This window comes from Nicotiana tomentosiformis, chromosome 2, assembly GCF_000390325.3.
Source record: "Nicotiana tomentosiformis chromosome 2, ASM39032v3, whole genome shotgun sequence".
In the NCBI taxonomy this organism is placed as follows: Eukaryota; Viridiplantae; Streptophyta; class Magnoliopsida; order Solanales; family Solanaceae; genus Nicotiana; species Nicotiana tomentosiformis.
The window spans coordinates 62,000,924-62,020,712 of NC_090813.1; the positions used below are offsets into that span (position 1 = coordinate 62,000,924).

The 19,789-nt window shown below is 35.8% G+C and overlaps 1 protein-coding gene across 2 annotated transcripts; it reads right to left on the reverse strand.

The window, feature by feature from the left end:
- Positions 1–3,769: 3,769 nt before the first annotated feature.
- LOC104109010 (two-pore potassium channel 3-like) lies at positions 3,770–10,863 on the reverse strand. 2 transcript variants are annotated; one of them, XR_011413907.1, is made up of 3 exons: positions 9,559–10,863; positions 5,033–5,120; positions 4,324–4,461 (listed from the first exon to the last, which is right to left on the reverse strand). XR_011413907.1 is itself a non-coding variant. In XM_009618187.4 (2 exons), exons 1-2 carry the CDS (start codon positions 10,689–10,691, stop codon positions 4,311–4,313), a joined length of 1,284 nt encoding a protein of 427 aa, XP_009616482.2. In that variant the 5' UTR covers positions 10,692–10,861; the 3' UTR covers positions 3,770–4,310. The 2 variants fall into 2 exon arrangements, 1 of the variants encoding a protein (XP_009616482.2); XM_009618187.4 differs by lacking the exon at positions 5,033–5,120 and having other exon boundaries at positions 3,770–4,461; positions 9,559–10,861.
- Between the last annotated feature and the right edge of the window lie 8,926 nt (positions 10,864–19,789).

The following is a 19,789-nucleotide window of genomic DNA, read 5'->3' on the forward strand; positions in this document are numbered from 1 at the left end:
GGTCGTACGGCCCAATCCAGAATAATGTGTACACTGCCTAGAGTTGATAGACACGAACCATAAATGCATCTATATACTGCCGAGACGTTCGGCCCGCTCCACAAGAAGGGAAAAATACTTTATAAGCATTTGACTTAAACATTATTGAGGTTTTATACAAAAATAATACGGATTTCATTAGCGATCTTTCACAAATTTCTCTAGCAAATACTAATATAATATAGGCATTTTAAGTTACAAGTATGGTGCAAAAATTCCAAATAGTTCATGAATTGGGTCCTAAAACTATTTGGACAATAGCATAATAGTAGTTACGCACAGACTCTCATCACCTCATACGTACGTAGCCCCCACAATTAGAAATAATTATGTATTTACAACACCTATGGGATAAATTTCCTCTTACAAGGTTAGACAAGAGACTTACCTAGTCTCAAAGCCTACTTTCCGGTCACAAATTTCGCGCTAAAGCCTCAATTTGATGCCGAAAAATCTAAAACTAGCCAAATGTTATTTAATTAATCAATACATGCTCAAAATTCCATAATTTATCTATCACAGTAATTACCCAACCCAATTTGAAAAAATTCATAAAATTCACCCCGGGCCCACGTACCCGGATTCCAGAAATTTTTGGAGGAAGTCGTTACTCATAACCTTAAGAACTCAAGTATACAATTTTCATCCCATTTCATAACCATTTTCGTGGTTAAAATCTCATTTTTATCAAAACCTAGGTTTTTCATCTAAACCCTTGATTTTTATAATTTACTTGTTAAAATCTACCCATAATCAATGTATTTAACTCACAATAGGTAGAATTAACTTACCTCCAAGTTTCTAGGTGAATACTCCTCTCAAGAAGCTCCAAAATCGCCCAAGAATGGAGAAAATGGGCTCAAAAATGGCTGAGTCCCATTTTAAGACATTCTGCCCAGCAGGTCTTTCGCACATGCGAATCCACTGCCGTACCTGCAGTTCCGTTTATGCGAAAAACTCCTCGCAGATGCGCTCCTCCCCAGCTAGCCAAACTCTGCACCTGCGGACCTAAGGACAGCTTCTGCGCGTCCGCTTCTGCGACGCTTTTTCCGCTCCTGCGGCCCTGGTCGCTTCTGCGCTCTCTTCCTTCGCACCTGCACGCTCGCAGGTGTGCCAAAATCTCTGCTCCTGCGATCCCTGGGTTGCCCCTGGCTGGTCCGCTTCTGCGACTTATGGTTCGCTTCTGCGAGCTCGTACCTGCGGCTAGCCAAGCGCAGGTGCGATTGCACTAGAAGCTGGAAGCTTCAGCTGTTGCTCCTAAGTTTAAACTTGGTCTGAGCCTCATCCGATTAACACCCGAGGCCCCGGGGGCTTCGTCCGAACATACCAACAAGTTTGAAATTATAAAACGAACTCGATCGAACTCTCGGAACGCATAAAACAACATCAAAACTAAGAATCATACCCCAAACCAAATTGATTCAACTTAGAAACTTCAAGTTCTTCAAGCTTACTTCGAACGTGCCGAAACATATTTAAACTACTTGGAATGACATCAAATTTTGCGTGCAAGTCTTAAATCACCATACGGAACTATTCCCGGGCTCGGATTTCCAAACGGACCTCGATTATCCCAAAACCTACTCCAAACCAAATTTGAAGAACTTTAAACCTTCAAATAGCCAACTTTCACTATTAAGTGCTGAAACACTCCCGGGTCTTCCAAAACCCGATTCGAACATACGCCCGAGTCCAAAATTATCATACGAATCTATTGGAACCGTCAAATTCCGATTCCGGGGTCGTTTACTTAAAATGTTGATCGAAGTCAAACTTACCCTTTTAAAGCCAAACTAAGGAACCAAGTGTTCCGATTTCAACCCGAACCGTTCAAATTCCTGAACTAACCATCCCGCAAGTCATAAAACTGTAAAAACACATACGAAGAGTCTTATTTAGGGGAACGGGGTTCTAGAAGGCAAAACGACCGGTTGGGTCGTTACATAAACAAACATTAGAAGCAAAATAACCTAGAAAACCTAGAATCCTCTCTATATGCTGTGAAATATAACGACCATATATGTCTATTCACCTCGTTAATTTCCAATTATAAGTCAGGAGTTAGTTTAAATTCAATTACATTTTGAGACACATGAACCAATGATAATCTTGCTTATGTAAATTTCATTTGTAAATAACAATTATACCCTTCAAAAGCAACTAATTAATATGCAAATAATTATTTATGAATTCTATTCACGCCGCATTATTGGTGCCCATCCTGATACATTTTATTTTTATTAAAAGTACTCTTAATTCATTAACATATTGAGTCAAAAACTCTCAAAAGTCAACATTTCCAATCATCAAAATCCATCTACTCCACTTGGAATGTTGTGTATTAGTCAACATGTTCAATTCTTAAACAACATGAGATGCTTCATTCATTTTTTTAAGAAAAGAAATCAATTATACAAACTAATTGAGCTAGAACACATTATATGTGCATTTTCTCATACTTGTTTTCTTGCTTATAATCCAATAATGGCCCAAGTGTGAAGGGTCTTGGGACGATTAGATTCTAAAAGACTCACTTAGAATATTTTTGACCAATTCTAACTACTTTGGCATTCTTCCTCCTCCATTTTTTATTAACCAATAATTTTCTTAATCTTACTTAATAAATCTAGGATTCCTATATATGCTCAGTGATCAAATTCACTGCTGATGTATGAACAAATATTCAACTGAAAAAAGCTCTCCTTTTTACCTGACATAATTACTTTATTGTATAATTTCTTAATCATCAACTGGCATAAAACAATAGTAAAACTTAGACCTCCAAGAAAGTTATAAAGAAAAATAAAGTTGACAACCATCAAGTAGCACAATAATCTAAATACTAATTTTTGGAGGAAAACTAGACAAGGTCAGGTCATAGTGCAACTGCACCCTTCATTTTCACATACTAAATACTCCATTTTATAATATTTTGGATGGTATAGATTTCTACTCCAAATCTTTGCGCATTAGTCAAGGTCTTTGAAGACCACACAACTCATATAAATTCTTAAGGGTATATATCTGGAGACTTAATTAGGTACATATACATATAATACATGCATATATTATTGAAATTGTATTCATCCCATTGCCAAGTTTTTCTTTCCGAACCCCATTGCTAAGTTAAGTCTTCATATAGGTGAATCATTTTAATTCATCCCAAAAAGAGGGCCAAAAAAAAAAGGTAAAGGTCAAAAAACATCAACAAGTTTTGTCAGATGCATATGTTACTGAATTGGATCTAATTAGCACTTGAATTGGTGAATAATCTAGCTGTAGTAAGCGCTTAGGCCTTAATCGGATGACAAGAGAAGTGATAGAAAGTATATTTCTCAAAAACTTTTCCTATTGTTCACTATCTTTTTTTAAAAGTAAACGGAAAAAAAATGAATATCGTAGACTTAGATGTATTTGTTTGAAGGGAATAGAGAAGTACTCTCGCAGGTCCAATTTAATTGATTTTTTGACCTTTCTTAAAAGGAATTAACTTCTTTTTTTCAAAATTGCCCTTGGAATAAAGATCCTAGAAGCATTTATTGTACTTCCAATGAACAAATTAAGGTTAATATGATCAATTTCATTGTTAATTAATGCTAAAAGGTGAATTTTTTAATATATGCGAAAACAGCCAAAAATAAATTAAAGTGGACCGGAGGGAGTATATAAGAAGAAAAAACCATTTTCTAACACCAAAAAGGATCTCTTTCCCTTCATGGAAACCAAGATATGGATGCATAACTACTGCTTTTGAATTTCAAGCAAATTAGAATACACCATATGCAACCTCATTAATTGTCCACATCGCTTCCTTTAAGCTTGTCTCAGTCCAATAGTATAAAATTGCATGTTATATAAGATATTTTCAAAAATAAACTTCCCAAAATACTTAATTAGGTATCATATTGAGAATATCATTTTCCCCCTCTAAGATCACTTTTATCATATACTTATATACAAATTATTTTTTATTTTTTATTTTTTATTTTTTTTTGCTTCAGAATTTTGCAAGATTTTCAATGTTGCATTTCCAAGACACTTCCAAAAATTTCCATTCTTACTTCATCAAAGATCTGCACTTTAGAACTTGACATCTCTGCAAGAATGGAGCACCCTTCCCATAAAACTAGGGAACTCAGGTTTCCCAATTTCTCCACCAGACCATATTTACCAAGACATTTTCTCTGCCCTGTCCAGTTGCCAATCCTAGATGCTGCAACTCATTTTTTTTCCTCTCACTACTGTCCAATAAAAAGCCGCCAATTAAACGTTTAATGGTGGTGGCTTTCCATTAGATCAGCGAGAGTAATCCTTCCACAGTTGCCAGCGTCCAGCCGTTCAAACTGCTTGCAAATCAGCATTACATCCTTGTCTGAGATCTTCCCCATCTCCTTCAGTTTGTATATCACATATTCTGCTTTACTGCAACACATAGAAGATGCAAAATCAATATCACATGTTCTAATTCTACTGACACACAGAGAAGGCGCAAAAGCAGGCATAGCCACATATTTCTCATAACCATATAATCAAACTTCCAGTAGGCACAGTTCAAGAATCAACTAGGACTAGTGGGAATTTAAGCCAAAAACGACTCTGACAGTTGGATCAAAGAAAGACCAAGTAGTTTAAACAACAAACTGCAGTAATCATACAGTGAAAAAGAAAAAAGATCACCTACCAATAAACATATCAGATTCAGTCTAAAACCCCTTCATTCAGATTGGCAAACAAGTCAACTAAACCAGATACTGTCATACTACATTTTTAAATTTGCTATGCAATTCCCACTTTTTGTTTAAATTTCAGGTGACTACTTAGCAATATCTAATTAAAAATGCTCAAATTGCGGGAGACACTAAAATTTTTGTGCACCGCTTGAGAGTTATGATCAGAAAGGTTACAGGATTGCACATACGAAAACTGGATGGCAAATTGGAGCCCAAAAGGTCAAAAGAAAAGAATTGGAACTTCGGATGGCAAGTCAAATTACCTTGCAATTATATTAGAGTCACGCACTCTATGCTCTCATGATTGGGTTAGACTAGAAGAGCTCAAGCTACCTTAGCTTCATCGCACAGCTTCACAGAAAGGCACCAAAATCATAAAGCCAATTATACCCACACAAATATTCATGGCAGTCACTGGAAAAGAGGATTCAGATAATTTGACAATTCCAAGTTAAATTTGAAAGTTGAAAATAACAGTTAAATTCAAAGACGGGAAGAGCTAAACTAAAGATTTCTTATGACTCATTTCTTGGCAACATCACCACAGAATAGTTTGGATTTATATGACACCAAAAATCGGTATTTATTTAGGCATGAAATGCCAATTTCTCGCAAGACACGAGAAGCAACAAAATAATCTTTTTTATAACATAAGCTATTCAATTAATAAAAAGTACCAAGAAAGTACAGAAAAAATGTACAAAAATAAGGACTTGTCCTCCACAAGCTTCAGAGGGTCTAACAAAATATTTGCCAGGCTATATACAAAATTTTCCATAAAAAGAGTAACTTCTCTTTACATCTGTATTTTACATATGAAATATGGTCTTTTTCCCCTTCAAAACATTTGCCGTTCCTCTCTAGCCAGACTGTCCATATAACATATAAAGGTTTGCCCCTGTCCAAGGAATCCTAATAACTTTATTTAGTTGTATTAAAGTTATTAGGACTTCCATGGATAAGGGGATACCTAAATGTAAATCTGAAATGAATCAGTGCATTTCTGCCAATATTGATCGAGGACCGTGTAGGCGTGTACAAAAGATATTTACTGATCTTTAGTATATGGTTAGACCATACCTCGAATTAGTAGGTAAAATGATTCATCAACTATCTATACTTGGATACAGGTCAGAAATCAATCTGGCATATTCTTGAATGTGAAAGGTAGAGATCCTAAAGTTCTATGCAGTCTCAACCCAAAAGCAGCAAAACAAAAGACTCTCATCTAGCTAAATAACTTGATTAAATTTACTACGACCAACACTCGACTTTAACTATCACTACCACTGAAACAATTGCTAGGGCCTGTTTAGAATAACTGATCTACGTAGTTGATTGGTTCATAAGCTAGTGGGATCAGAATAAGCCCATGAATATATATAGGGACAAGCATGCCAAAGTTTATCCATGAGATGAGAGTTTGCAAGTATTTCAAAAGACACAGACCTAGGACAAGAAGCATATTTAAGCTGTTAGCTTAGCTATGCTAAATAAGTTTACTGAAAATGCTCCAAGAATCTTGAGCTATCACCTTTAATAAGCAACTTGAGGATTAAGTATCATGGTTCTTAGCTTAAACTCCTCCCTCGAGTTAGAGATAGCAGATTATTGAAATGGTCTTGCTAACTGGCGTACTGCATGAGTAAATCCCTTCTAGTGTGTAACATATACTTATAGCAACAAAGCTACATAATGAAAGGTCCATGTTAGTTCATCCTTATACCATGGAAATGTTACTACAGGGCATAGTAGAGATCGTTACCATCTTAACTGATAAAAAGTTGAACCAGAAAAATCATATCGAATTCATTTCGATGAGGTGATCAATTTGCATATTAACCAATCAAAACCAAATAAAACGAAACGAATTAACTCAAAGAATCAAAAACCAAAACTCATGAAACCAAATCAGATCGAACTGAACAAACACACCCCTCTCACACTTTAAGGCCATTGTTAGGTGTATGTTAACGATAATGGTGCACCTGCCGCCTTCAAATTATGGGACCAACCCTGCTTGTGATGAAGATTTTTTTTTTTTTTTTTGGATCAGGAACTTTGTTTCTGATGAAGATTATTCTTAGTGGCTCCTACTTTGATTAAGTTAATGTCTTGCAGACATAACTGAAGAGTGGAGTGGATGTCTAGCAGTTCACGGATCGAGACGTAGAACTAACGCTAGTTCTTGCCTATAAATGGGCGTGTTTTATCTATCAGACATCATGCATTATCTCAGCTCTTCAGTCTTGTCTCTTGTTATTTCCCTTTTTGGGATCTTGTAAAGAGTAATATTGTGAGAAAATTCGGTATTGAAATACTTTGTGCAAACCTCTTTGTGAGTAAACTTTGTAAGGTGATTCTCTCTGGTTTGGGTTAACTAGATTATCGACTCTAAATCCATTCTCTTTGTTATATATTCTGGATATAGTTGATATGCTCCTCTCAAACAATTAAAGTAAGTTAAAATAGACCGAAATCACTAAAAACATTCGTCTTTTTAATGTCTTATTACTATCATTAAGGGTTCCTAACAAGTACACCTTATTACGAGCTATCAAAATATACAACTCATACAAGTGCATCTCATAAACTGAAACAATTTTTACGAGAAGTGTCATCAACAACCATTAACTACCTACGGATTTTGGAGAGCTTACAGGATGTATAGATCTTACATATCTAAAAGTTTAGACTTCTTCCTAAACAGGACTAAATCAACTTATCAAGTATAAAGGTTCAAAAAGTAAGTAGCCACAGGCAGAAATCAAACCAAAACCGCATTTTACCCTTTTGGTGCTCTATTAATGGAATGGAAAAGCTAAATTATCCCTGCATGTTAACTAGAATCTTATACACTCATATGTACGATGCTCGCAGTTTCTGCCTATTTCTGCATCTAAACTTAAAAATCAACATGCTTTCAACTTCTTCAAGTTCTAGTAACTTCTCTATGCTAAATTCGTCTGGCTAGCATATCTCTGAAAGCTGTAAAAAGGAGGACAAATACCAACCAAATATACAAACATCAGGAAGATCAAGATCAAAGCATTGGTTGCATTGGAGGTAAAACAGTAAATACTGTTTCAACTCGTACAGCACAGACAAGTTGTGAGAGTGAAGCTAAAATGACCGGGCTTGGCAACAAATAAGTTTTATGATCGTCATGGTCACTTTAAGTGCAACAACAACAACAGCCCAGTGAAATCCCACAAGTGGGGTCTGGGGAGGGTAGTGTGTACGCAGACCTTACCCCTACTCCGGAGAAGTAGAGAGGTTGTTTCCGATAGACCCTCGGTCACTTTAAGTGCAAAAGAACCAAATATATAAGAAAGTGGAGGTGCAAGCAAAGAGGAATTTTTCATCTCTACGAACCATGTACTGTACCTTTTCTCTGAATTAGGTTAAGGGCAGTTATATTTCGCGTAGGTTATTTTGCATTTTCAAGCAAGGCCATTTCCAAATGGACCGATGTCAACAAATTAAGTCAGACCAAATCTTGGATGGCAACTACTGGCAAATTCACGATTCAAGCAATCATTTGTAATCTGCGTAGATCCAACACGGTCTTATGCACATGTGTTTTCCAAATTTCACTTCTTGCTAAACATGGGTCAAGCATTAGTATGGAGGTAAGCTTGCACAGGCCCAGAGCACATATCAAGCTCAGTGTCTCCTTAATTATCTACATTTTTTATTACATGTCTCCTTGGATTTTTTTAATGAAAAAGGTAATACATTTCATTCATTAAAGAGTACCAAGAAAGTACCAGAAAGAGTACAAACTAGGAAATTTCCTTCTATACGTTGAAGGAATACAAAAGATTTAACAAATACCAGATACAGTGTACTTCCTAAACCATAAGTATTGACTCTTTAAACATCAAGATTCAACATGGAATATGTTCTCTCCTTAGATATCTATATTATTCAGTTATGCTCATTAAATTCTGAAAAGCACGTCAAGCAACAAAAACAGAGCAAGTCATTAGAGGAAGGAAATCTGCAATTAAAAATATAAACTCTGTGCTTCGCCAACAAATAAATCCTTAGAGATAAAAGCTTCTACGCACATGATCATCCCCTATTCCTTTGTTCCATCTACTTTAATGATGAAAAAGTCTCTCTTACAAGGAATGAAGCCAATATATATCCTACCGCTTGATTCCAATGAACCACTACCCTCTCAACATTGATGAATTTCTTTTCAGTTGGTTTGAACAGAAAACTTCTGTACCTTTTCTTGAATGTGAGAGAGTTCATCTACTATTACCGCACCCTGAATTCAGTATTCTAAGTGTGATGTTAGACAGTAAAGTATACTAGCCATAAAACCTGAAAAGCATTTAAGTCTAAGAAATAGGATCTTGTCGTGTTCACCCATAGCTACTTCACTTACTCTTTCGCTTATAAAATTAAGGGCCAAAAAAGACAAATCAGCTTTCCTACATAATAATTCCAAGAGATCCACAATCTGCCATGTATTTGTGTTTTCTGCCAAATTGATCGAATGAACGGTCCCATCCACAATTTAATATTCTAGACAAACTACAGGTTTGAGTTTTGACTAATTTGTTTGCGTCAAAACTCAGGTTCCAACATACGCAAACAACTAAAGTCTAAAGGGCAAAATTATATGACACTACATTCACAGGTAAAATCCAAGCATATATCTCATCTACAGATTCCTTGAGTTTGACTATGGCAAGTATCAGCAAATAGAGTAAAAACTTATGAAGATATTTTAAGACAAAGAGCAATAATTTCAAGAGGAAAAGACAACATTTACCTCACGAATCCATTATTATCAATGTCCGCAGCAAGAAACTGTGAAACAGTCAAATCCTGATCGAGCACCCATTTTGCCATTCTCCTATGACGTTTATCTACTCTGGCCTCAGCCAAGTAAAGAAAGGCTCGAGCAACTGCAAGTGTAGACACAAGCAACCAAATGGATGCAAAGATACGACCGGCCATTGAATTGAATGCTCTATCGCCATACCCCACAGTGGTAACCGACATAACTGACAAATAAAATGCATCCAACCACCCAAGCTTCTCAACAAAATGCATAACCGCAACCCCAATTCCAATACAAAGAACCACAACACCTAATGCCAGTGCCACCTTCATTCTTATCCTCATTCTCCCCTTCTTCACATCAATAATATAAGACCTAGCATCATGTACACTCCCACTTTTGATACTCCTCAAAAGATAGTTCTCTTGCAAATCAAGCACATAACTAACCATCCCAGTAAGCAAAATATCGATAAACCCGAACCCCACAAGCACAAACAAGATGGAAAACAACTTGGTAGGTGTACTATCAGGAGTTATATCACCATAACCAATAGTACACATAGTAACAATGCAAAAATACAAAGCATCAACAACAGGGTGAGTCTCAGTAGCCTTAAAATGATCCCTAAATAAAGAATAAATACCCACACCAAGAGTCAAGTAAAGCATCAAAAGCACAACACCTTGTCCTACAATTGTGTTTTTACCGAACTGGGGTGGCTTAGGAACTGGTGAATGGTCAATATCATTAATAGCAGCCATAGCTGGTGCAGTTTTGGACCTATGAAGATTACTCTTAGTCCAAGAAGGATAATTTGGGTCAAGCAACCAAGAATTGTTAATATCAGTGTTTTCAAGATTGGATTTTTGGGCAGAAGAAGAAGAAGCAGAGAGCTCAGGAGAGATGAAGTTGTTAAAGGTGAAAGCATCAAGAGCAGTGGCAGAAGCTTCAGAGGGACCAAAGATAAGGCGTTCTTTGAGTTCAGAAGGGGTAAGAGGCGGAGGGATTGAGATTTCATTGTCTTCAGGTAAAGGGCAAAGGGAGATAGGCGGTGGGTATGGGGGTGGGTGGGGTGGTGTTTTTGGGCTGACATAAGGGAGAAGGGGCTCTTTCTCCATATTGGATTTCGCCGGAAAACGGCTAATTCGCCGGTCGGAATACCAGCAACCAGGAGATAGTCCTTGAAAATGGCAGTTTTCACGTGACACCCAATTTCTGAGTCCTGGTGCTATGGAACAGAAGAGAATGTGAGAGAGGACTAGGTCTTGTTTGGCTATCGAATAGGAACAAATTAGCACACTATTATCGTAGGTACATTAATAGTGATAATTAATTCTTTTTTTGACTACATTAATTAATCGATACACTATTCAAGTGTAGATAATATCTAGTAAATGATTAGTTTATTGAGTCCTTTTTGTTTTCAACATTGAGCTTAATATCTATAATGATATACATATTTCATATTGCAAGTATACAAGTACTCTACCGAACGACAAAGTGTAATTGTTATATGTGTTTGTTAACCAAAACGATTTTTATAATATAAGTAGTCTTATTGTACATTGTCAACTTGTCATAAGTCTATCTTGTTTGTGACAAGCTAAAATCGCCTTCGACGTATTATGTCAAGTGGACTTATTGTGTATAAGCATGTATTATCTTATAAGTTTCACGAGTTATTGATTTATTGCTTTTTTCCAAGTGGGACCCATCAATAATATTACCCAAGCAAGTTATCAATATATTGCGTTTTATGGTTAGAGCTTGTGTTACTTCTCAGCTTTAGTTGTAGAATATTGGGAAGATTTTTAAGACTGAACGTTAGACTGGTCACCTCCTAATATTGGGTGGGTGGTCTTGAACAGGGATAGGGCTCTTCGGAAGAGTATTATGATAAGAACTAGAGGTGGTGTTTTTCGCGATTCTAATGTTTGATATTTAGTAAATGCATTTGTGCTTTCAAGTATTTCTCTGCGTGTAGCGGGAGATGTTATTAGTATTTCATCTTCTCGCTTGATTTGTAGCGAATCTTTTTATTGCTTTATTTTCTTCCGAAAAAAAAAAAAAAAATCACAAGTTCACCTCTGTAACTGTGTTTGGTTTAGGGGTAGTTTTGCAGAAACATGACAGGGCTCCCCCTTGTACGGGTTGGATTATAAGCAAAAGTGAAAATTTTGCATATTCAATAGAATTTGTCGAATTCAGTGACGTAATCCCCGTGACTCAAAGTTATACATTGCCAACACTCTTAACGTGTGCACATATCTTTTAATTGAAGTTAGTATTCACTCTTCAAAAAATAAATTTAAACGTAACTTTAGTTTACCATATTGTGTCGCTCTTTTAATTTTTCAAAACTTATTATCATTTTTGACATTGCTTATGCTAAACTACCATTCTGCGGAAGGTAGTTGAACATACTTTTCGAACGAGAGGAAAAGGTCACCTTTTCAAAATGTCTCCATTCTTTACCATCTCCAATTTTTCGCATCCCAACAATTTAGAAGAAAAAAATAATAACAATAAAAGTAATTTATAGTCAAACATGAGAAATACTTAGTTGGTGTTTATATTATACTAATAAATTTAATCATACAAGTCATAAATTTAAAGTAAAATATGTATCATCTAATCATTATTAAGTGATACTATTTTTTACAGGGTCAATTGGTTTTTCGTTCTTTACAAACTTGTTTTTAATTTTATGACCATATCTCTTTCTTTTTTTAAACACATGGAGATTTACTTTTATACGTAAGAGATTTGTCTTTTACACATAAGATATCTAAAAAGATTATTTTCTTAAATTTAAAATTATTATTTTACATGAATTCGTCTTGTATTCATTTGCTTAGTGAAAATAATGAGATGCGTATTTTCCTTCAAATACTTGCGTTTCAGATTTCTAACTCACATTTCCGCAGTCTCTCAAAAGGAAGAATATATAACAATTTTGTGTTTTTGCAAACCAACAGAATTTGGAGGTTGACGGCTGGATTGCAAGGCGGTACCTGTATATTTGGGGAAAGTAGTTGTATGCTCTTTTTGTCCCATGACTTATTTATTTTTCGCACCCAAACGCGTCCTTATTGTACTATTCTTTTCCATAATTGTTTTGATTCAGTCATAAGTTTTGCGGCTATCTTTTTTCGTTTTCCATTAATTCGTGCTTTCGTTGAACTTTACAAAAGACGTCATGTCTGGTTACCACAGCCGCGCGCTATTCTTGGATTTTGGCTATTACGCCGTGTTTGTCCATAAGAAAATTTTTAAAAATATATTTATACATGAAATTTTGTAAGTTATTGAAAAAAATTCGAAAATGAGTTTTTCAAAAATCAAAAAGCGGTTTCGACTACTTTTTCAAAATTTTAGAATTTTTTTTTTTTTCCACTTACAAAAGTGCAATATTTTTTCAGGTGAAATGCATGTCCAAACATAATTTCAAATTTCAAATATCATTTTTCAACTTAATTCCAAATACTATTTTTTTTCAAAAATTATAATTTTTATGTCCAAACGCCTACTTAGTCCCATCAAGTTTTTTAAAAAAAAATAGCATGATGCACAAAGTATGAGTATTCATGCAGGATTTGAGTAATGATCGTACCTCAAGGGGTGTGATGTAGACAGTTTATCATAATGCAAGTATTAATGGTTGCTTCCACGACTTGAGCCTGTAACTACGAAGATAACTTTACCACTGCTTTAAAGCTCCAATCCCAACAAATTATGATAGTAAAATAACATACAGAACTTGAGCCAAACGATATTACTATTTCTCTCACACTACATACAGTACATAATATATATGTTTATATATAATATAAGTAGGAATTACAAGGAAAGATAGGTATAAGAGAGTCCCACATACAATGAAATAACAGGACTTGTCCATGATTGAGCTGTTCCAATAAAGTTGAAGCTATATGATTAAGCCACATGGAACAAACTCTTAATTAATGTTTAGGTGAAACATTTAGGACATTTGCGGGTTCTCATTATTTAAATAAATGAGATGATACTGACATAGTTTAGCTGTCAACAGAATAATTTTGACTGCAAAAATAGACTAATTAATAATAAACAATTAAATATAATAATAATAATAATAATGTGTTTTGCATATTAAAGCAACATAATTGGCTATGACTTTTTAAAAGAAGTGGCAACTATCTGACATTACCAAAACACATTCGTCAAATATTTTCTATGCTGAATATTGATAATGCCCCTTATGTCTGTATAAATACCCATTCATGGTGATGTGTTTAACACTTTATGTGAAAGGTGTTACAACTTGGCGAGTCAAATATTATCTTTTTCATTGTCTATGATTTTTGCAAACTCTTCTTAAATATTTTGAATTATTAACTATGTTAATTTATTATAGTACTTTAGTTTTTAAATATATAAATTTAATTTTTTGAAAACTTAAAAGAATCTACTCTTGAGCTCACACCAAAATTTGAATAATTTGACCCTATGTACTCCGAGCACTTTTCAAAATTAAATAATTTGACCCTACTCAAGTAGTAATTAGCCTTTCTGCAAAATGTGTTCAAATAATTCCTTTGGTTTCGTCAATGTTTTCAAACATGTCAATAATGATAAATGATGGAAGGAATGAGTACCTGGCCTCCAATTTCACCTTTGTCCTAGATTGCAGCAAATTTTTAGAATAAAGTCGAAATTCCGGTTTACGATTTCGATTTCAATTTCAATTAAATATTGTTCAGATATCAACTTAATATCACATCTCAATTTACATGACATTCGTATCTCAATTTACATGACATTCGTATTGGAAGATACTCTTGAAATGTATTTAAAAACTTTCTTTATTTCTTAATAAGTTTAAATATTTTAAGTTGTAACAATAGAGCCAGTAAGAAATCGTAATAGCAAAAGTGACACGGTATCCATCCTATATATTCCCATGTCAGTATTGAATCAAAATAATTTCAAGGAAAATGCCTAATAAGCCAACGTTTCCTGAAAATGACATTGCTGCAAATTACCTTCTTTTTTTCCGGTACCCACATTGGACCGACTAAATCCGGATTCGCGTCGGGAAGTTCCACATTGGGGATAAAGCATTTCCTAACAAAGGCTTCCTAACAAAGGCGACTCCATATCCAGGACTCGAACCCGAGATTGAATTACCTTTACCTGTGGCCAATTACATCCAATGATTAAATTAAAACTGCAGTTGTCTGATAGCAAATGATAATTAGTCATTAACTATTACAATCAGTAAGACAAAAGAGTCTTCCAGAAAACCTCAATAGTTGATTCTGAATAAAACAAACTCAACTGCGCACACGTTTTAATTTCCTGATACTGTAACAATTAGCAAGGCTCGAACATAAATCCCTTAGAACCAAACATAAGAACAGTGCTCATATATAATTCTAATTCCTGTAAATGTAATGACTCAATTTTTTTGATGTGATCTCTATCAAATTAGTTTCTCAAAACTATATTTATACTCTCCATTTTGTCAGTCTCTAGGGACCAAACAACGGATAATTGTAGTCTGGGAAAATGTCAACCTTTTGATGGTTACAACTTAAAAGACAAAAGCTACCAATTAAGAAGAGAGAAAAAAGAACAAACAAAATCGGAGCTTGCATTATCCCTAGGTCCACAAAATATCATCCACTCTTTTAGATCTAAACCTGTGTAAGGTATCTATTTTTTGTTTTAAAATTCTCAATTTTGATTGCTGCCCTCGCTAGAATTCTGGATGAGAAAAAAAGCATGTTCATCTGTGTTGAGGCGAAGGCAATTTTAAGAATTTCATGTTTCTTTGAGTACACCAAATATATTACTATTATCTAAGTTAGCAACCTTTAAGAGTAATGTGCAAAAGTTGAAGCACAAGTTTTCTCCTTGTAGCTTAAATCAAACTTTTCTTTGTTGCCTTTATTTTCCTTTTCCCGGTTATACTCAGCAAAGTGTTCAAGTCAAGGACTTAGGCGAACAAAGAAAAGAAGACTTGAAAGAAAAGTCTTCTATCCCACCGCTAAGGCATCCATCCAATACAAAGAGAGCGTTATATAGAATAACTCTATCCTTTGGAAATCACATATTCCTCTCATCGACTACCTTCTGTTGAGGTTTTGTTTTTAAGATGAAATATTCTTAAAATGGGGGTGAATGGGAAATGGAGGGAAAATGAAATTTTGAGTAAAATTTTAAGTTTCTCCCTCTTGACAATGAGACATTGTCCCATATTGGAAGAGGAAGACATTTTTGGTGGGTATATATATAATTGCTCTTCTTGTAGCTCTTAAAGAGTTAAGAAGAAAGCAAGCCTCGCGCCGTCATCGTCGTCGCTCGCTCGGCTCGGCTTCGGCTTCGGCTTCGGCTTCGGCTTAACGTAAGATTATCCGCATTTGTAACCGCTCTACAATGGAGGTTGAATTCATAGCCTTAGATAAAGCCGGTGAAGAAGCTGAATGGCTCCGGAATTTCTTGGAAGACATTCCATTTTGGCCCAAACCGTTGGCACCAATATGCATACATTGTGATAGTCAAGCGGCAATTGGAAGGGCTGGGAGCGTTATGTATAACGGTAAATCTCGTCATATACGACGAAGACATAAAACCGTTAGGCAATTACTCTCTAGAGGAATTATCACGATTGACTATGTAAAGTCAAGTGATAATGTGTCGGATCCACTTACAAAAGGCCTAACTAGAGAGGTAGTTGAGAAATCATCAAGGGGAATGGGGCTATGGCCGAGAACAAGTCATTGTGGCGGTAACTCTACCTAGAAGACTGGAGATCCCAAGATCTAGGTTCAAGGAGATCAAACAAAGTCATTAATGACGGTTCAACATTGTCAAATAAAATTTTAGTCCGTTCTCGTGATGAGACAATGTTCAGTACCAAGGATAAAGCATTAAGGCTTTTTAATGATTTCTAAATTTGATACGGAGTATATCAAATAGTGTATCTACAGGATGACACGTTTAGGAATCACCTATGTAAGTGTGAAGTGTTAGCCGCTTCAAAGAGAACTTTGTAAGGCCAGTTCTCTACGCACTTATGAAACCAAGCGGTGTTCATGGCTGAAACGAACACAACAATGAAAACCAAAGACGGTTAAGGGTTGATTGTGTGACTTATGGTTGTCTAGGTATACACCAAAGATCGACGGTTTAAAGATATCAAATCTACCGATTGACCGAGTATATCCGACATAAGTTTACTACGGAAAGTTCAAAGGGAAACCTACTTATCCAGATGCGATTAATCCTTACTTGTAAATCACACAGTTTTTTCATGTATACTTCCGTGATATAGCCATTCCCCATTCATGTGGGGGATTGTTGAGGTTTTATTTTTAAGATGAAATATTCTTAAAATGAGGGTGAATGGGAAATGGAGGGAAAATGAAATTTTGAGTAAAATTTTAAGTTTTTCCCTCTTGACAATGAGACATTGTCCCATATTGGAAGAGGAAGACATTTTTGGTGGGTATATATATATAATTGCTCTTCTTGTAGCTCTTAAAGAATTAAGAAGAAAGCAAGCCTCGCGCCGTCGCCGTGGTCGCTCGCTCGGCTCGGCTTCGGCTACGGCTACGGCTTCGGCTTCGGCTTCGGCTTCGGCTTCGGCTTTGGATTTGGATTTGGATTTGGTCAAATGATCGATTGATTGATTAATTTTTTGGGCCAAATTTATTTGTTAATAGTAAATATTAACGTAAGATTATCCGCATTGATAACGGATATTTTCCAATCCGTGTATTGACCATTTGGCAGCCGCCTAATGCTCTTCCCACCATGAAGTGCTTGCTCCACAAACATGAAGTGCTTGCTCCACAAACATGTAATGCTTGCTCCACCATGGAGGGTGGACGTTTGGTCTTCTTCAATATTTTTCTGCTATATATATGTGCAGCAGATGTTGAAGAAAGACACTCAACACTCAACACACAACATACAATTCGCTCAACAAATTGGCTATACATTGCACTCCTTCCTCTCAGCATTTCCATACGATTTTCTGAGTATATACTCCTTCGTTCTGCATTGTTTTTAACTTCAAACAAAGCAACTGTAAGTGTGATTTGCTACCGAACTTTGTGTTCGCTGAAACACTGGGGTTTGAAGTACCGCTACACCAGTGTGTTATTCGTTCTATCCTGGGAGGAAATAATCCATTACCTTGGGTACTAGGAGGGGATTAAATTCCTTAAGGAAACACTGTGAATTCAGTGGGCTCGAATTTATTATTGTTTCATTACGTTAACTTATATTTTGCAGAATTATTATTTACAAATACAGCAATATTGGCGGGAATAACAATCTTAAGGAATTTAATATTTATTTCTGTATTTGTGTTATTCTTATTATTCTGCAAACTAAAACCTTTGTGGTTTGTGTACTCCCGTTTTGGAGAGTTAAGCCTTCGTGGCATTTTGTTGGATATTAAAATCTACGTGATTTTTACTCCAGTTTGAAAACGTGTATTAAACGTTTGTTTGTGTCATTCTTTTACAGAAAAAATGATGACTGAAAGCGAAAACCAAGTTGTTCTGATGGTAACTGTCAACGCATCGACAAGCCGAACACCAGTGTTGGCACCGGCAGAAAAACCCGGAAAATTTTTCGGGATTGATTTCAAGCGCTGGCAGCAGAAGATGTTCTTCTACTTAACTACGTTATGTCTACAGAAGTTCATCAAGGAAGATGTTCCTGATCTGCCAGATAAAACTCCAGATAATGAACGCTTTCTCGTGATTGAAGCGTGGAAGCATTCTGATTTTTTATGCAAGAATTATATTCTTAGCGGACTGGATGATAATCTGTATAATGTATACAGTAGCGTGGAGACCTCAAAAGAATTGTGGAATGCGCTTGAAAAGAAATATAAAACTGAAGATGCGGGGATGAAGAAATTCGTTGCCGCAAAATTTTTGGACTACAAAATGGTAGATAGCAAGTCTGTTATTACCCAAGTCCAGGAATTGCAAGTGATTATTCATGATCTACTTGCTGAAGGTCTTGTCATCAACGAAGCATTCCAAGAAGCAGCAATGATTGAGAAGTTGCCTCCGTTGTGGAAGGACTTCAAAAATTATTTGAAACACAAACGAAAGGAAATGTCCCTTGAAGATCTCATTGTTCGGTTGAGAATCGAAGAGGACAATAAAGCTGCTGAAAGGAGAGGCCGTAGAAATTCAACAATAATGGGAGCAAATATTGTTGAAGATAACAAAAAGAGAAAGAAGGCTTCTGGTCCGAAATACAACCCAAGCAAGAAGCGGTTCAGTGGAAACTGCTACAACTGTGGGAAAACCGGACACAAATCTACGGAGTGTCGTGCTCCGAAGAAAGACAAGAAAAGGGGTCAAGCAAACATGGTAGTAAACCATGATGATGTTGATAACTTGTGTGCCATGCTTTCTGAATGTAACTTGGTGGGAAATCCTAAACTGTGGTGGTTTGATTCAGGAGTCACTCGCCATGTTTGTGCAGTTAGAGAAGCTTTTGCTACTTATGCTCCTGCTGGACCCAGAGAGACAGTTTATATGGGAAATGCTTCAACAGCAAAAGTTGAAGGATATGGGAAGATATTTCTGAAAATGACTTCTAGCAAGGTCATGACTTTGAACAATGTCCTTCATGTTCTCGAAATGAGAAAGAATTTAGTCTCTACTGGACTTCTTGTTAAGCACGGTTTTAAGTGCGTTTTTGTGTCCAACAAGGTTGTCATTAGTAAGAATGAAATATTTGTAGGAAAAGGTTACCTCACTGAGGGCCTTTTCAATCTGAATGTAATGGTTGTGGAAAACAATAATAATATTTCAGCTTCTTCTTACTTACTTGAGTCAAATGATTTATGGCATGTACGTTTGGGTCATGTCAATTATAAAACCTTGCGAAAAATGATTAACTTGGAAGTACTGCCTAAGTTTGAATGCGAAAAATCAAAATGTCAAACATGTGTGGAATCTAAGTATGTTAAACATCCTTATAAGTCAGTTGAAAGGAATTCAAATCCTTTAGACTTAATTCACACAGATATTTGTGACATGAAGTCAATACCATCTCGCGGTGGAAAGAAGTATTTCATAATTTTTATTGACGATGGTACTCGATATTGCTATGTTTACTTACTGAATAGTAAAGATGAAGCAATAGACGCATTCAGGCAATACAAAAATAAAGTTGAAACGCAACTTAACAAGAAAGT